Source organism: Bos taurus, chromosome 28, assembly GCF_002263795.3.
Source record: "Bos taurus isolate L1 Dominette 01449 registration number 42190680 breed Hereford chromosome 28, ARS-UCD2.0, whole genome shotgun sequence".
NCBI lineage: Eukaryota > Metazoa > Chordata > Mammalia > Artiodactyla > Bovidae > Bos > Bos taurus.
In genome coordinates, this window is record NC_037355.1 from 13,069,797 (window position 1) to 13,087,494 (window position 17,698).

General features: G+C 37.1%; 2 protein-coding genes across 2 annotated transcripts; both read right to left on the reverse strand.

Annotated features, from left to right (window-relative positions):
* Nucleotides 1–2,172: 2,172 nt before the first annotated feature.
* Nucleotides 2,173–3,563, reverse strand: LOC104970930 (zinc finger protein 658B). The gene is given in 2 exon segments (XM_059882656.1): nt 2,173–3,098; nt 3,101–3,563. Coding segments are annotated over 2 exon segments (1,389 nt in total).
* Nucleotides 3,564–4,096: 533 nt separating this feature from the next.
* Nucleotides 4,097–16,566, reverse strand: LOC100138479 (zinc finger protein 33B). The gene is made up of 4 exons (XM_059882660.1): nt 16,282–16,566; nt 14,273–14,399; nt 13,918–14,013; nt 4,097–4,203 (listed from the first exon to the last, which is right to left on the reverse strand). The coding sequence occupies exons 1-4, from the start codon at nt 16,411–16,413 to the stop codon at nt 4,103–4,105; spliced, it is 456 nt and encodes a 151-aa protein (XP_059738643.1). The 5' UTR covers nt 16,414–16,566; the 3' UTR covers nt 4,097–4,102.
* Between the last annotated feature and the right edge of the window lie 1,132 nt (nt 16,567–17,698).

Here is a 17,698-nt window from a genome sequence, read left to right on the forward strand (position 1 = left end):
CACAGTTTTGTCAATGCTTCATATTGTCACTTTTTTATATAGCTATTCTAATAGCTATTTTGGAGAAGGCAATGGCACCCCACTCCAGTACTCTTGCTTGGAAAATCCCATGGACGGAGGAGCCTGTTAGGCTGCAGTCCATGGGATTGCTAAAAGTCGGACATGACTGAGCGACTTCACTTTCACTTTTCACTTTCATGCACTGGAGAAGGAAATGGCAGCCCACTCCAGTGTTCTTGCCTGGAGAATCCCAGGGACAGGGGAGCCTGGTGGGCTGCCATCTCTGGGGTCGCACAGAGTCAGACAAGACTGAAGCGACTTAGCAATAGCTATTTTATTTAATTGTGGTTTTCATTTGAATATCCCTGATGAATAATGATGTTAGGCATTTTTAACTTATTTATTGGCCACTGCGTATCTTATTTTGTGAAGCATCAGTTCAAATCATTTGCCACTTTTTAGTTTGGGTTCTTTTATTTAAATGAATCCACTAAAGCAAATATACCCACATGTATAAATACCAAAACAACACATTTGAAGACAAAAGCAAGTTGTATAAAACATTCTCACTGATATTACTTGTAAAACAATGTTATTACACATATATACATGCAATGATATATATGCATTATTGTAAAAGTATGACATGTGTGGGATCAATATTAACCAAATTTAGAATCTGTGGAAGATCTAAATGGTTACAGGTTGTAGAATGGACTATGAAAAGCTTCCTGTGAATCTGGATGGGGGCACTGAAGTCATATATACCAGAGTATTCTAGCCAGTACACCAGCTCATTCACACTCAATGTTTCTGGTTACTGAACATAGTAAGAGGAAGCAGAACCAGTCCCAAAGCTACCTCTTGCTGATCCTGGCAATTGTTCTGATGTGGATCTAGTTCATTTTGAGATGCCCCAGAGGTAGGCCTGGGGCTGAACCAAACCATTAGGCAGTACAGTCACCCCTTAGCATCTGCTGGGGATTGGTTCCAGGATATCTCTTTGAATAACAAAATCAGCTGATGCTCAAGTCTTTCACAGTAGGCCCTCCATACCCTCAGGTTCTGCATCTGTGGATTCAACCAACCACAGAACCGCAGATAGGAAAACACAGACATGCAGGAACTGTATTTGCATGAGTAATTACACAGTTGGGGTTCAGATTCATCAAACACATGTAATAACTCATGATGGGGAGGACCATTAGCGACATGTGTTTCTCCAAAAGTAAAATCAGCGACTTAGAAGATTATTCAATGTGTGCTTTTAAAAAAGCTTCACATTCCACAGTTAATATTTTTGTAAATGTCTATTTTCAGTTTTATTTCTATGAAAAAATTTGAAATTACTACAAAACATAACATTTAGAATAAGGAAAATTTCTGTCCATATTTCCTAAGTTGATAGACTTCCTTCAAAACAAACTTCAGCTATAATAAAATCTGAATTCTGTTAAAACCATCACATTCAAAAAATCTTTAAGATTTCAACTTAGTATCAATTTTCTTGTTCAATAAAATGGCATTTTTTAACATAGGCTGGGTTATTGATATCATCCCTATTATTTACCTGACATGCAATAAGTACAACTTGTGTATGAAGGTCTCAAAAAACATATAAGATGTTGACAGCTTCCCCCAGGTGTGGTATATCTATTAGTAGTGGCCAACTTCTAGAAGAAAATTTTCTCACATCTGTTTGATTCATAAGATTATCTCCTACTGAAGTTATTTAATAAGCCTTAATTTATATTTCCACACACTCCCTACATATATTAGTAGGGTTTCTTCCACATGTATTCATTTTAAGTTGTCTTATTAACAATATTCACCACATTCATAGTAATTTCTCCCATGGTAACTCTTTCATTTGTTTTAGAATATGACTTAAGAGTAAAAAATTTACCACTTTACATTAATAAGGGCCATGTCCTGTATGAATTTTCCACAGTACTTCAAGGTATGAATAGCTAGGTACTAAGATTTCTCCCATTGCTATTAATATATTTAATGGATTTTCCCCATGTATGTAATTTTGAATATATCGGGAGAACTGATTTCTTAGAGGTTTTCCCAAATTCAATACATTCATAGGCTTTCTCCCTTATGTGCCTTCTCTGATGTACTTTGAGACCTGAGTTGCAACTGAAGGTTTTCCGACAATGACTACACTCATAGGGTTTTTCCCGTGTGTGTTCTCTGATGTTTAGTGAGATCTGACTTACGATAGAAGGGCTTCCCACATTCATTACCCTTATAAGGTTTTTCCCCTGTGTGTATCCTCTGATGTACAATAAGGACTGATTTTTCAGAGAAAGATTTCCCACAATCGTTACATTCATAGGGCTTCTCCCCTGTGTGAGTTCTCTGATGTGATCTGAGGACAGAATTGCAAATGAAGGTTTTCCCACACTGATCACAGTAATACAACTTCTCCCCTCTGTGTGTTCTCTTATGTACCGTATAGTCAGACTTATAGTAAAAGGTTTTCCCAAATTTTTTACACACATAGGATTTCTCCCCTGTGTGAGTTCTCTGGTGAACTGTAAGATATAAATTTCTAGAGAAGAATTTCCTACATTCCTTACATTCATAGGGTTTCTCACCTGTGTGAGTTCTCTGGTGTTTAGTGAGATCCGACTTATTGTAAAAGGTTTTTCCACATTCATTACACTTGTAAGGTTTCTCCCCAGTATGTATTCTCTGATGTACCGTGAGGACTGATTTCTCAGAGAATGATTTCCCACATTCATTACATTCATAGGGTTTCTCCTTTGTGTGTGTTCTCTGGTGTACTTTTAGGCCTGAATTGCGACTGAAGGTTTTCCCACACTCATTACATTAATAGGGTTTCCCCCCTATGTGAGTTTTATGGTGTTTGGTGACATATGACTTATGACAAAAGGTTTTCCCACATACCTTACATTCATATGGTTTCTCACCTGTGTGAGTTCTCTGATGTATTGTAAGGTATGAATTCCTGAAGAATTTCCCACACTGATTACACTTACAGAATTTCTCACCTGTGTGTGTTTTCTGATGTATTGTGAGAACTGAGTTGCTTATGAAGGTTTTCCCACATTGACTACATTCATAGGTTTCTCCCCTGTGTGAATTCTCTGGTGTATTGTGAGATATGACTTATGGTAGAAGCTTTTTCCACATTCTTTACATTCATAAGGTTTCTCTCCTGTGTGAATTCTCTGATGAATTATGAGGTATGAATTCCTAGAGAAGGATTTTCAACATACATTACATTCATAGGGTTTCTCTCCAGTGTGGATTCGCTGATGTAAAGTGAGAAGGAATTTCCTAGAGAAGCATTTCCCACATTCATTACATTCATAATGTTTCTCTCCTGTATGTACTCTCTGCTGTTTGGTGAGTTTTGACTTTTCACAGAATGCTTTTTCACATTCATTACATTCATAGACCTTGTCTCCTATGCACGTTTTCTGAGTTACATTAAGAACTGACTTCCAGAAAGGTTCCCCCAGGTTATTGCATTCAAATGTTCTTTCTGTGTCAAGAAAGTTTGATCTGCTGAAATTATCTACTGTCATTATGTTCGTAATCTTTGAGCTTCAAATGTCTCAAGAGAGGTACCTTTTCAAAGGTTTTACCATATTCACTAAACTCATAAAGACTTTCTCTTATCTTATGGACCATGAGAACTGAATAATTACAGAATGTTTTGTCACATTCATTATGTTCACAAGGACCTTGTATTTTGTGAGCTTGTTTATATGTGATGAAACTGTCTTCTCACAGAAATCTTCACCACATTCTTTATATTCAAAAGACTGCTCTACATGTTTAATTTTCTCATATGGAAAGAAGTCTTCATTTTGACTGACATACTTTCTATTCTGAATTAATTCATAAGGTTTCTCTCTTACATGAGCTTTTCATGGTTAACATGAAGGAATAATTTTTCATATGCACTGAGTTCACCAAACTTCTTTCTTAAATAGTTTTTCTCAATAATTAATTCTGAAATATATTTCAAACTCATCCCACTTGTGTCACATTTACAGGGTATTTTTATGAAAGGAACTGGGTATGTGCTGAAATTAAACATTTTCCCTAATACATTACCTTTCTATATAGTCAGTGTTTTGTCGTTGATAAATGGAGCTTGCCAGAAATCTCTGTCGTGCATTTCCTGAATCTGTTCCAGCCGATTAACAATCCTGCAGACTGCTAGAAATAAGCAAAAAACTGTACATTATTAATTTTATTATAATTATGATAAACTTACCCTTATATACAAATACCCTTTTATATGATTGACTCAGTTTCTTTAAATAAGAGTAATCCAAGATGTCTGTGTGCCCCATTGTTTCAGCTTAGAAGAAAGAAACAAAACTTGACACAGTGGAAATGGGGAATAAAAACTCAGAATAAAGACATCTACATTTGACAATGTTTACATAGGTAAATACTTCAAGACTTACTATAGGGGTTAAAAATAAATAAAAGCACAGTGAATAAAGGAAGACATATTTTGGGGGAAAAAGACTGAGCCAGGTCTGAGAAATGCAGAAAACCAGAAAGGAAATGAAGATTAGTATATAAGAGTACCCTGGAGAGATATCAGAGGATTGATTTGATCTTTTGAAGGAAACAAATTAGACGTTATCTAATTTTCTTATACTTAATATACTATAGATAAATCTCTATGCTTTACATGTTTCCAGTGTTTCTAGTTGAATTCTCTTTTTAAAATTATTTTAATGTTTTATATATTAATTTATTATACTGATTAAATTTATATAAAATTAAATTTATAGAAAAGCACCAATTTGTTCCTGCTTAAGAAGACCTGTAGCAGCCTACTTTCTTATTCTCCCTCTACTCATGTGACTTACAAAGTCTACAAATGTCTACCAGGAATGTAAAATCAAAGAGACAAGAAAGATTGAAAGAGGGCCAGATCTATTTGTTTTCAGTTTTGGTATATTCATATTATTCTCTAAGCTTCTGCAAAAGTTATCTTACCCTACTAACAAATGCTAACTTTTCCTCATCTTAAATTTGCTGTGATGAGTTTAATACATTAATACATTTTTTTAACTTCTAAACAGATCTCTACATTTCTGTGTTTTATTTATATTTAAAACCATGGAGGACCTAACCTAAAATAATTACTGATACTTATATTTATTTACCCTAAGAATTCTCAGCTAGACTTCACCTTATTATCTTCCTATTCAGTATATACAATATAACAATGATGACCTTACTCAAAAACCTGCCCAGATCCCTTTGCTTCCAAGCAACATTAGACAAATTAGACTATAGATACAATTCTAGGGGAAAAAATACTTTTTACCAACTATATTCATATTGGGTATCTATACTATCACACCACAAAGCTATAATAAATGTATTCTTTCTCAAAATGACAGACTATTAGATTGCCAGAAATTGATCAAGTTCAACCAAGACTTTCAGTAAACAGGCTTACATTTCCATTTTGGCTTTGCTCAGAACCTAAACATTAAACATCAGGGAAATTACACTGTGTCATATCTGTTTCCAAATAAATCTTTACAACATCTCTACAATTCCAAGTTATATTTATATTGAAATTTAAAAACAATTACATTCTGTACATCTAATTCTGTCACAACACTGAATAATACTCCTTTGTAGCATCAGATCAGATCAAATCAGTCGCTCAGTCGTGTACGACTCTTTGCGACCCCATGAATCGCAGCACGCCAGGCCTCCCTGTCCATCACCAACTCCCGGAGTTCACTCAGACTCACGTCCATCGAGTCAGTGATGCCATCCAGCCATCTCATCCTCTGTCGTCCCCTCCTCCTCTTGCCCCCAATCCCTCCCAGCATCAGAGTCTTTTCCAATGAGTCAACTCTTCACATGAGGTGGCCAAAGTACTGGAGTTTCAGCTTTAGCATCATTCCTTCCAAAGAAATCCCAGAGCTGATCTCCTTCAGAATGGACTGGTTGGATCTCCTTGCAGTCCAAGGGACTCTCAAGAGTCTTCTCCAACACCACAGTTCAAAAGCATCAATTCTTCGGCACTCAGCCTTCTTCACAGTCCAACTCTCACATCCATACATGACCACAGGAAAAACCATAGCCTTGACTAGACGGACCTTTGTTGGCAAAGTAACGTCTCTGCTTTTGAATATGCTATCTAGGTTGGTCATAACTTTCCTTCCAAGGAGTAAGCGTCTTTTAATTTCATGGCTGCAGTCACCATCTGCAGTGATTTTGGAGCCCAGAAAAATAAAGTCAGCCACTGTTTCCACTGTTTCCCCATCTATTTCCCATGAAGTGATGGGACCACATGCCATGATCTTAATTTTCTGAATGTTGAGCTTTAAGCCAACTTTTTCACTCTCCAGTTTTCACTTTCATCAAGAGGCTTTTGAGTGCCTCTTCACTTTCTGCCATAAGGGTGGTGTCATCTGCATATCTGAGGTTATTGATATTTCTCCCGGCAATCTTGATTCCAGCTTGTGTTTCTTCCAGTCCAGCGTTTCTCACGATGTACTCTGCATATAAGTTAAATAAACAGGGTGACAATATATAGCCTTGACGTACTCCTTTTCCTATTTGGAACCAGTCTGTTGTTCCATGTCCAGTTCTAACTGTTGCTTCCTGACCTGCATACAGATTTCTCAAGAGGCAGATCAGGTGGTCTGGTATTCCCATCTCTTTCAGAATTTTCCACAGTTTATTGTGATCCACACAGTCACCCTAACCCTTTGTAGCATAAACACCCTCTATTAACTGCTAAAATTTAAAATATTCAGCTGTCTTTTTTTTCTCCTCCTTTTTCTAACTGAAACCTATGATCTTACAAGTATTTACCTCAGATTTCCTTTGAGTACTGGAATTAGTGGTTCTTAACAAGTCGTGTGGTTTCAAAAACACAAATCTCAAGTTTTGTTCAAACCTTTAATTTCTGAACAGGAATCTAGAGGTTTATAACTCAATATCTGAATTGAAAAGTTATTTTCTTTCAGTGTTGTCTGAATGAATCAATATAAAGGGCCTCTCATTCATCAAGAGTTACAATTAAGAAATGATCCAATATCCATTATAAGTTATATAACAAAATAAGATAGGCTCTCTTTGGAGAAAGTATAACATAGATAAGAAAATAGCCTCATTCAATATCCATACACTACCAAGAATCAGAATCTATAGCTGGTAAGGCAAATCAAAACAAGCAAGAAACATTTCAAAAAGCTGGGCAAACAAAATAAAAAAACAATCTAAAAAGGAGAGTAAAAACAAAAGCTAAAAAATGTTAATAATAACAATAACAGGAAAATTAACAAACTATCACCACAACCCAGGCTCTGCTCCATGTACTTTCACATACTAATTCATGAGAATCATTAAGTATACAGAATCCAAGACATAGCTGTAGGAAAGGAAAGCATATATATGGATCATATTCATGAAGGATTAAATGGGAGTTTAGCAGCCCCAGTTTTGTTCCACAGAGATGAGATATAGCAGTATTTTAAGCATGATTAAAAAAGAAAAACTTAGATGTCATATATTACATTTTGGGGAAAAAGTAACTCAAGTTAATAACATGATAAACTAAATAGTTTGGGGAGAATATAATTTCATTTGGAAATTAGAACAAACTAAAAGAATATGGTTAGTGTTTTGGGTGGTCTCAGTGGAAAATGAGAAAATAAAAATATTTTTAACGCTTTTACAAAAGTATAACAATAGTATCTGTAAGAAAGGATGAGAGAAAAATAAAATGATGGTATATCAGTTTTAAGAGTAGAAGGTTCATAGAATCTAATGAATGAAAATAAGTATGGAAGATTGTGCTTTGTGAATGATGATTTCAATAGTAGTTCTTGCTATACTGGACGAACTGGAGTATCCTATAAGAGATACTCTGCAGACAGGTAAAACATTGAATACTGCAAAAGCAAAAGATGCTAAAGACAAATATCAAGTCACTAAAATCTGATGTCTTAGAGATTAATTTTATTTTTGAAGATCCAATGTGACAATTTTACTTCTGATTGGTAAATTTAGTCCTTACACAATTATGGTCATTATTATATCACATTGTCTCCTACATTTTACTTTCTGCTTTATATCTGTCAGCTTTATCACTACTTCTACTCTACCTTTCTTCCTTTGTTTTAGACTGATTTGGTTTTTTGTTATCTTTTCCATTTTCTCCTCTATACAACTTTCAAAGTTATACACACCTGTTTCTCCACTTTAGGTGGCTGTCCCTTAAATTTTGTCATTAATATTTAACTTAAAATCTAAAGTGATTCTATAATCTGAAACTCTTTTTCTAACAGAAGAATCAAATGCAATTTGATCAACTCCCAATTCAATTATGAAACTGTCTTTTAGTATATCATAGTCTTTTTTAGCCGTACAAATTAGGTATCATAATTTTTACCCATATATTATTTAGACTTACCTATAAGTTTACTAATTTCTTGTTGCTTACCACTCCTCTCAAGTATTCTTTAGGTTTCATTTTTTTTTCTCTTCCTGTAGTATCTCTGTTAGAATTATACTAACAAAATTATACACTAAAAGGTATTGCTTCTATAATTTATTTCAGAACCAATCCAAATTTAACGATATATCCTGACAAAGATTCTCTCCTTGACTAAATTTTAGTTAAGCTCCTCTGAGACCTATTCTTGACTAGGTCTCAACCTTGCCTTTCGTGTCTGTTTCTCCTGAGCAGTTTTAGCAAGAATCCTTGTCAGTCTAGGGAGAATCTCCTCACCCTTGGTATTTCCTCGCCCAAAGTTCCTCATGTTTCAACCTTGATATATAAACCCTTGGCCTGAATTTAGCAAGAATTCTGTAAGGTCAGTTTAGCAAGAATCTCCTTACTCTTGATGTTAACTCTTAGTAATTTTCTATTCACTTACCCCTTCACTCTGTTGGCTACAAATCCTCAGCTGTCTTTGCTGTATTTAGAGTTGAACTCAGTTTTAGAAAAAAAAACTTTATCCCCCTACTGCAATAGCTAATGAATAAAACCTATATCGCCTTTAACTAGTATCTGGCTTTATTTCTCTTCGACAAATCTCATCGTTTAAAAAATAGTTTGCTGAGTTCATTATTCTAGATTGACTTTTTTTTTTTTTGCTTCAATTTAGATGTCTCTAGCAGTTTCTCACACCACCCTTATGGCAGAAAGTGAAGAGGAACTAAAAATCCTCTTGAAAGTGAAAGAGGAGAGTGAATAAGTTGGCTTAAAGCTCAACATTCAGAAAACTAAGACCATGGCATCCGGTCCCATCACTTCATGGCAAATAGATGGGGAAACAGTGGCTGACTTTATTTTTGGGGGCTCCAAAATCACTGCAGATGGTGATTGCAGCCATGAAATTAAAAGACACTTACTCCTTGGAAGGAAAGTTATGACCAACCTAGACAACATATTAAAAAGCAGAGACATTACTTTGCCAACAAAGGTCCGTCTAGTCAAGGCTAAGGTTTTTCCAGTAGTCATGTACGGATGTGAGAGTTGGACTGTGAAGAAAGCTGAGCGCCAAAGAATTGATGCTTTTGAACTGTGGTGTTGAAGAAAACTTTTGAGAGTCCCTTGGGCTGCAAGGAGATCCAACCAGTCCATTCTAAAGGAGATCGGTCCTGGGTGTTCTTTGGAAGGGATGATGCTAAAGCTGAAACTCCAGTACTTTGGCCATCTCATGCGAAGAGCTGATTCATTGGAAAAGACTCTGATGTTGGGAGGGATTGGGGGCAGGAGAAGGGGACAACAGAGGATGAGATGGCTGGATGGCATCACCAACTCGATGGACGTGAGTTTGGGTGAATGCCGGGAGTTGGTGATGGACAGAGAGGCCTGGTGTGCTGCAATTCATGGGGTCGCAAAGAGTCGGACACAGCTGAGCAACTGAACTGAACTCAACTGAGCAGTGTCTCATTCCTTAGGAGGCAATGTGACTTTCCCTCTGGCTGTTATTAAGATTTTCTATTTTGGAGAAGAAATTGCTTTTATGGAATGCATATTGAATCTCTTTTATTCTGTTATTTACTTCAAATTTTATGTCAGTTTCTTCTTGCTTATTTTTCTCATCTTTCTGTATATAATTTTAGCAGTATCTATTCTTCCTTAAGATTACTCTAATTTGTTTACTTCACTGATTTTGTTTCAACTGTTTTCTGAATTTGACGTCCCATAATTGTTTTCTACCTTACTAGCATATTTCTTCGGAGAAGGCAATGGCACCCCACTCCAGTACTCTTGCCTGGAAAATCCCATGGACAGAGGAGCCTGGTAGGCTCCAGTCCCTGGGGTCACAAAGAGTCAGACACAACTGAGTGACTTCACTTTCACTTTTCACTTTCATGCATTGGAGAAGGAAATGGCAACCCACTCCAGTGTTCTTGCCTGGAGAATCCCAGGAACAGGGGAGCCTGGTGGGCTGCCGTCTATGGGGTCACACAGAGTTGGACATGACTGAAGCAACTTAGCAGCAGCAGCAGATTTCTTGAATTCTTCTATCACAATAGTAATTGATGCATTATCCTATTTAAAATTCATGATTCAATATTTTATAACATTTCTTATGTACTTTATAACTACTATGATCATGCTTCTGCTGCTGCTAAGTTGCTTCAGTCATGTCCGACTCTGTGAGACCCCACAGACAGCAACCCACCAGGCTTCTCTGTCCCTGGGATTCTCCAGGCAAGAATACTGGAGTGGGTTGCCATTTCCTTCTCCAATGCATGAAGTGAAAAGTGAAAGTGAAGTCACTCAGTCATGTCCAACTCTTTGAGACCCCATGGACTGTAGCCTACCAGGCTCCTCCATCCATGGGATTTTCCAGGCAAGAGTACTGGAGTGAGATGCCACTGCCTTCTCCCTGTGATCATAAGACAACTTTATCTAATCTACTCCTTTTGTTACCTTTTCCACCCCTTTTTTCTTGTAATTGTCTTGAATGAATTTGTGCTGGTTCCTTTTTGATTATTCAGCTTCAAAGAACATGAGCTTTTTAAGAAACAGCCAACTAAATGAGGTTTACTTGGGAGAAGGAATAGAGCCATGTCTTAGGCCAACAGGATAATTCCTTATGAACAAGTGCTTTACACACATACCAGACTTGGTATATAGATCAACTCAGATCTGCATTCCTTTCTCAAGAGAGTAGCAAGTGGCTTGCTCTGTTGGTAATCATGGAGTCAGGGTTGGCACCACTGCAGCTACCAACTGAGGAACACCAAAAGTTGTGCTGACTTCACAGAGACTACATTGCCTAAGGAGCTGAACTGGAGCCAGGAAGACTCTGGCTTCCCCAGCAGTTACCTAGAGAGGCTGTTTGATATAATCCATAAGTGAGAGGGAGTTAAACACTCTACAGACCAGTCTTATCTAATGAGAGAGAGGAACAAGAAGACAGAAACTTCCCTTCCACCTCTCTGGCAGACTGTTTGAGGACACAGTGGTTCACATGAAGACTATGAAGTCTTGCTGACTGTGAAATCAGAGGTGCTTATCATAGAGCCATAGCTAACTAGGTAATGGCCCCTTTGCACCTACCATTCCTCTTCACCAGCCTTACTCCTCATTTGCTCATTTTTTAAGGTGATCTGTACATGAGTTTGATTAAGCTCCAGGAATTGGTGATGGACAGGGAAGCCTGGCGTGCAGCAGTCCATGGAGTCACGAAGAGTTGGACACGACTGAGTGACTGAACTGACTGTACATCCTAGCTAATTACTATCAAGTAAGTTTTTGCTTTAAATTCAGTGTTCTAGGATTACCCACTAAGACAGCATGTAAGTTTATTAACCCACGTTTAGGTGTCTGAGAGGGTCTTTTTTTCCCCCCACAAACAGAAAGTCTCTTTTCTTACATTGTCAGAGAAATAAGACTGCTACTTAAAAATACGGTTTAAGTATCTGTTTCCACACTTAGCCCGAGTGAGTCTGCTTTACAGAACCAAACTGTATCCAAAGAAGTTCTACCTCCCTGGGGGCAACATTGTGGTTAATCTAAAGGTTAGGTTTCACACCTCAAGAGTATTTACTTGACTTTGTCCCCGAAAAGTACTTTGCCAACTTCTCTTACGAAGAGAAATGCTTTTTTCCATCCACCTGCCTACTCCTACTTGAGTTTTTCAGTGATTTTAACACTTTTATACTTGTGCTGATTTGCGATTTTAGATATTCTCTAGTGTCATAAACTGAATTTGTATTGCTCATTTATATTAATGATTGTGGATGACCTAAGGCAAGGATGGAGAAAATGCTGACTTCACACATCCTTCTTCAAAGAAGTTCATTCTGTCCTTTAAATACCATCTTCACTTAGCTATAGGACACCACATTCTCCACCCAATCTGCAAATGCTTCTTCTCTTTTTTCTTCTGAGTCATCTCATTCTCATGTCTTCTGAAAGGTAGTGTCCCAGGGTATAAGCCTTCAGACCTTTCAAATATGTGCATTCCTCCTCCTAAGGAGAGATGTTATCTAATCCCTTAGCTTTAAATACTACATTTTGAAGCTTTAAATACTGTGATAGCTGACACTTTTCAAATAAATATCTACCACCTGGATTCTTCCCTAATCTACTTCTGCTTATATACCCAAATGCTGATTCACAAGTAAACCTGGATATTTTATAGTCACCTGAAACTCAATGTGTGCAATTTAAACTCCTATTGCTACTGCTAAGTCGCTTCAGTCGTGTCTGACTCTGTGCAACCCCATAGACGGCAGCCCACCAGGCTCTGCCGTCCCTGGGATTCTCCAGGCAAGAACACTGGAGTGGGTTGCCATTGCCTTCTCCATTGTGTAAAAGTGAAAAGTGAAAGTGAAGTCACTCAGTCGCGTCCGACTTGTACCGACCCCATGGACTGCAGCCTACCAGGCTCCTCCATCCATGGGATTTTCTAGGCAAGAGTACTGGAGTGGCTTGCCATTGCCATTAAAGTCCTATTAAGTCCTCCCAAACTGTTTCTCCCCATTTTTTCCCAATCTTGGCAATTGGTGCTCATTGATCCAGTTTTTCTGGATGAAATCCTTGGAGTCTTTCTTGATTCTTGTCTTTTTTTCATATTCCTTGTCCAATTCAACAGCAAATCTTATAGGTTCCCACCTTCAACATACATCCATAAGCCAATCACTTTTATTCTTCCTCACCACTTTCAACCAAGGATAAGCTACCGTCACATTTACACAGACAGAAATACTATTCTGATTGATGTTCTTGCTTTCAGCCCTCTTCCCCCAATATTTTCTTCACTCAGCAGTTAGAGAGATCAATTTAAAAGACATATCAATGTATGTTGCTTACTGGGTTAAATTATGCCAATGGCTTCTCATCTCAGAATAAAATCAAAGTCCTTATCATGGCCCAAATGGCCCTACATAATTTGAGCTCCCAGTGCCTTTACAATGCCAACTCTTACTATTCATTGCTCATTCATTTCCCCCAATCCAGAGTGATATTTATGTGTCCTCAAACACATCAAATACATCATTGCCTTAGGAGACTGACATTTGATGTTACCTTTGCCATCAAGACTCTCCACGAGTCTCATTCTCATTTTATTCAAGTTGATATCATCAGAAAGCCCTTCTTGATATCCTTTCTAAAGTATAACACTCCATCATTCTTACCCTTCTCGATTTCCTTGGTATTTACTGGCATATTTTATATATATACATGTGTTGTTGTTTGTTGATTGTCCTTCTCTCCCTATCAGAATGTAAGCTCCATGAGGTCAGGGACAAAATTTAGTTCACTGATGTATTTCCAACACCTAAAACCTGAGTGATGCTCGTGGGTACTCAATATTTGTTGAATGAAAAAATGAACATATGAGCAAAAATTAAGAATAAAAAGAATTCATACCTGTCACCAGGTGTCCTATTTAACACACCTTAACTCACCTGGGTAGCTCTGGCTTGGAGACTCTGCCTCTAATACCCATGGATGCTCTCCTTGTTCCAACTTGAAGATCAGTTCTGGTTTAGGGATGCAATACCCTGTGAACAGGAAATGACATGGGAATTGGGCTAGACTCACAGGCTTTGGGGCTTCTGAAGAAAACAGAAAATGAAGCTTCAGACACCCATTTCAAACTTTTACTAGAAAAAGAAAAACATTCTTTACAGTGTTTCAACAATCCTTCTACTCACCCTAAATCTGAAGCCTAAATATGATCAAACCCAAAAAAGCTTCCACAGGATTTAGCAACCAAGCAAGGATGTGCAACTAGGAATCTACATGGAAAACAATCCCTACCCACTGAGATGAGGTGACTATAGTTCTCCAGCATCACATCCCTGTACAGGGTCCTCTGAGCAGGGTCCAGCTTCTGCCATTCCTCCTGAGTGGAGCCCACAGTTACATCCTCAAATGATAAGGATCCCTGAAATAGCACATTTGTGTTCAAATTCAAGTAATCATAACTGGGAGACATGGAAAATATGCATGAAGTGGTTATACTGTTCACTATTCTGAATTAATAAAAATGTGTGTGATGTCTACTTTTGCATTCTACTTGGTTGGAGAGGGAGAAATCATAATAGATATTCCCTACTATTGTTATAAGTTATTGGTGCCTGCAAGCCATAAAGAACTCTCCTACTTTGAGGGAATCTGAAGACAAAGCAATGTTATTTTTATCAAGGTGCATATAATCTGAAAACAAACATACATGCATATAACTACAATAAGAGGTTATTATAGTGAGAAGATGGCAAAGTTGATAGAGATTACAAAGGGGACAAAAGATCTATTCCTGCTATTAGGGTAGGTTTCACTGAGGAGGTTAAAAAAATATTAGAGTGATACTCATGAACATAGGGCCACAGCATAACCAAGTATACATCTAAAATATATAGTTAAAAGAATAACAATTAGCACATAAGAGAGTGCCATTCAGGACTATGATAAGATTAAAAGCTATAGAGGTATTCAAGGAATGAGTTATTGAATAATTTTGGACCTAACACCTGTAGAATAGGGGTGTCCAAAATATCTGGTTACTCTTGCATCTGGGAAATTTATTTACAAATTTATGATTTAGAAAAAAATGTAGGTAGGCACCTGAGTATTTACTTCCCATAACTGAACAGACTGTTTCACAGTTTTCATCAAGAGTAGATTCCATCTCAAGAAACCACTTTCTTTGCTCATTTATAAGAAGCAACTCCTCATCAGTAAAGTTGTACCAAGAGATTGAGTAATTCAGTAACATCCTCACGCTCCACTTCTGATTCTAGTTCTCTTGCTATTTCTACCATATCTGCAATTGCTTCCTCCATTGAAGTCTTCAATTCCTCAAAGTCATCCATGAGGGCTGAAATCAACTTCTTCCAAATGACTGTTAATGTCGATACACAAACCTCTTCCTATGAATTAGAAACATTCCTAACGGTTTCCAGAATGGTGAATCCTTTCCAGAAGGTTTTTAACTTACTTTACCAGATCCATCAGAAGAATCATTATCTATGGCAGCTAAAACCTTACAAAATGTATTTCTTAAATAATAAGATGTGAACAGCAAAACCACTCTTAGATCTGTGGGCTGCAGATGTTGTATTAGCAGGCATTGAAAACAACATTAATCTCATTGTACATCTCAATCAGAGCTCTTGGATGACTAGGTGCACTGTCAACAAAGTAATATTTTGAAAGGAATTTTTTTTTCTGAGCAGTAAGTCTCAATAGTGGGCTTAAAATATTTACCAAACCATGTTGTAAACCAATGTGAGGTCATCCAGGCTCTGTTCTTCCATTTACAGAGCAAAAGCAGAGAAGATTCTTAAGGGACCTAGGACTTTTCATATGCCAAATGAGCACTGGCTTCAACTTAAAATCAACAGTTGCAATAGCCCCTAACAAGAGAGTCAGCCTGTCCTTTGAAGCCAGGCATTGACTTCTCTCTAGCTATGAAAGTCCTGGATGGCATCTTCAAATTTTTTAAAAAATTGACATTTTAATGATTAAAAAAAAAAAAAAGATTTATTTATTTTGATGTGCTGGATCTTAGGTGCAGCACATGGAATCTTCACTGTGGCACGTGGGATCTTTTAGTTGCATTATGTAAGAACTTTAGTTGCAACATGTGAACTCTTAGTTGCAGCATGCAGAATCTAGTTCCCTGACCAGGGATCAAACCTGGGCCCCCTGCACTGGGAACATGGAGTCTTAGCCACTGGACCACCAGGGAAGTTCTGTCTTTTTCTGGCTATAGGATGTTTTGTCTACACTGAAAATCTATTTAGTATACCCACCTCACGAATTACCTTAGCTAGATCTCCTGGATAACTTACTGCAGTTTCTACAACAGCACCTGCTGCTTCACCTTGCACTTTGATGGTATGGAGACAGCTTCTTTCCTTAAACCTCATGAACCAGTCTCTGCTAACTTCAAACATTTCTTCTGATGCTTTCTTCACCTCTTTCAGCCTTCATGGAATTGTAGAAAAGAGAATTAGGGTCTTCCTCTGGATTAGGTTTTCATTTAAGGGAATGTTGTGGCTTGTTTCATTTTCTATCCAAACCACTAAAACTTTCATATCATAATAAGGCTGTTTCACTTTATCATGTGTGTGTTTACTGGAGTAGCACTTTTAATTTCCTTTAAGTACTTTTCTTTTGCATTCACAACTTGATTAACAGTTTGGTGCAAGAGGCCTAGTTTTTGGTCTGTCTAGGCTTTCAAAATGCTTTCCTCACTAAATTTAATCATTTCCAGCTTTTGATTTAAAGCAAGAGATGTATGACTCTTACTTTCACTTTGACACTGAGAGGCCATTGTAGAGTTATTAACTGGTCTAATGCCAATACTTTTTTGTCTCAGGGAATGTGGAGGCCTGAGGAAAGGTAAAGAAACTTGGAAACAGCTGGTTGGTAGAACAGCCAGAACACATACAATATGTAAGTTAATCTTACATGAATGTGGTTTGTGGGGGTCCAAAACAATTACAATAGTAACATCAAAGATCACTGATCACAGATCACCATGACAAATATAATAATAATGAAAAAGTTGAAATATTGTGAAAATTACCAAAATATGACACATTGATATCAAGCGCGTATGCTTTTGGAACAATGTGCCAAAGACTCAATGCAGGGTTAACATAAACCTTCAATTTATTAAAAAATAATAATAATGCAGTATCTGTTAAGTGCAATAAAGCAAAGCACAATAAAACAAGGTATGCCTGTATTATACATGACAATGAAAAAATGGAAATGACAAGTGTCTTTCAGTAAAGAAATGGAAAACTAAAATGTGGTATGGTCTCATAATAAGACATTATATGGCTTTAATAAATACAGTATTAATCAACTTGGACCAATCTTAAATAAATATTAGAATTTTTAAAAATTGCCTCTGTGACTCTAGACAGATATTATCTTTGCCTCCCCTTCATTTCTGATGGTAGCCAGCAATATGTGACAATTTTTAGATTGAAGGTGCAATACTCCAATCTCTGCTTCTGTAATCAGACAGTGTTCTCCCCATTTGTCTCTATCCTGGTGATACTGTGATATAGTAAGGATTATATATTCTTGTCTCTGGCAAGAAGAAAGACAATAAAAATTAGAGAGATAAATAAGTGGAGTATAAAAATAGAATGAACAAAGCCAAAAGTTGCTTCTCTGAAAATAAATCAACAATATTAACAAACCTTTAGCCAGAATGACAAAGAA

What these genes read in the sequence shown, in the direction of transcription:
- LOC100138479 (XM_059882660.1), bottom strand. Translation starts at nt 16,413, where the DNA reads ATGTTTGAAGTTAGCAGAGACTGGTTCATGAGGTTTAAGGAAAGAAGC. An exon ending in ATCCAGGAGATCTAGCTAAG is followed by an intron (nt 14,400 to 16,281) that starts GTAATTCGTGAG and finishes GTGCTATTTCAG; the next exon opens with GGATCCTTATCATTTGAGGA. An exon ending in TCCAAGCCAGAGCTACCCAG is followed by an intron (nt 4,204 to 13,917) that starts GTGAGTTAAGGT and finishes GCTTATTTCTAG; the next exon opens with CAGTCTGCAGGATTGTTAAT.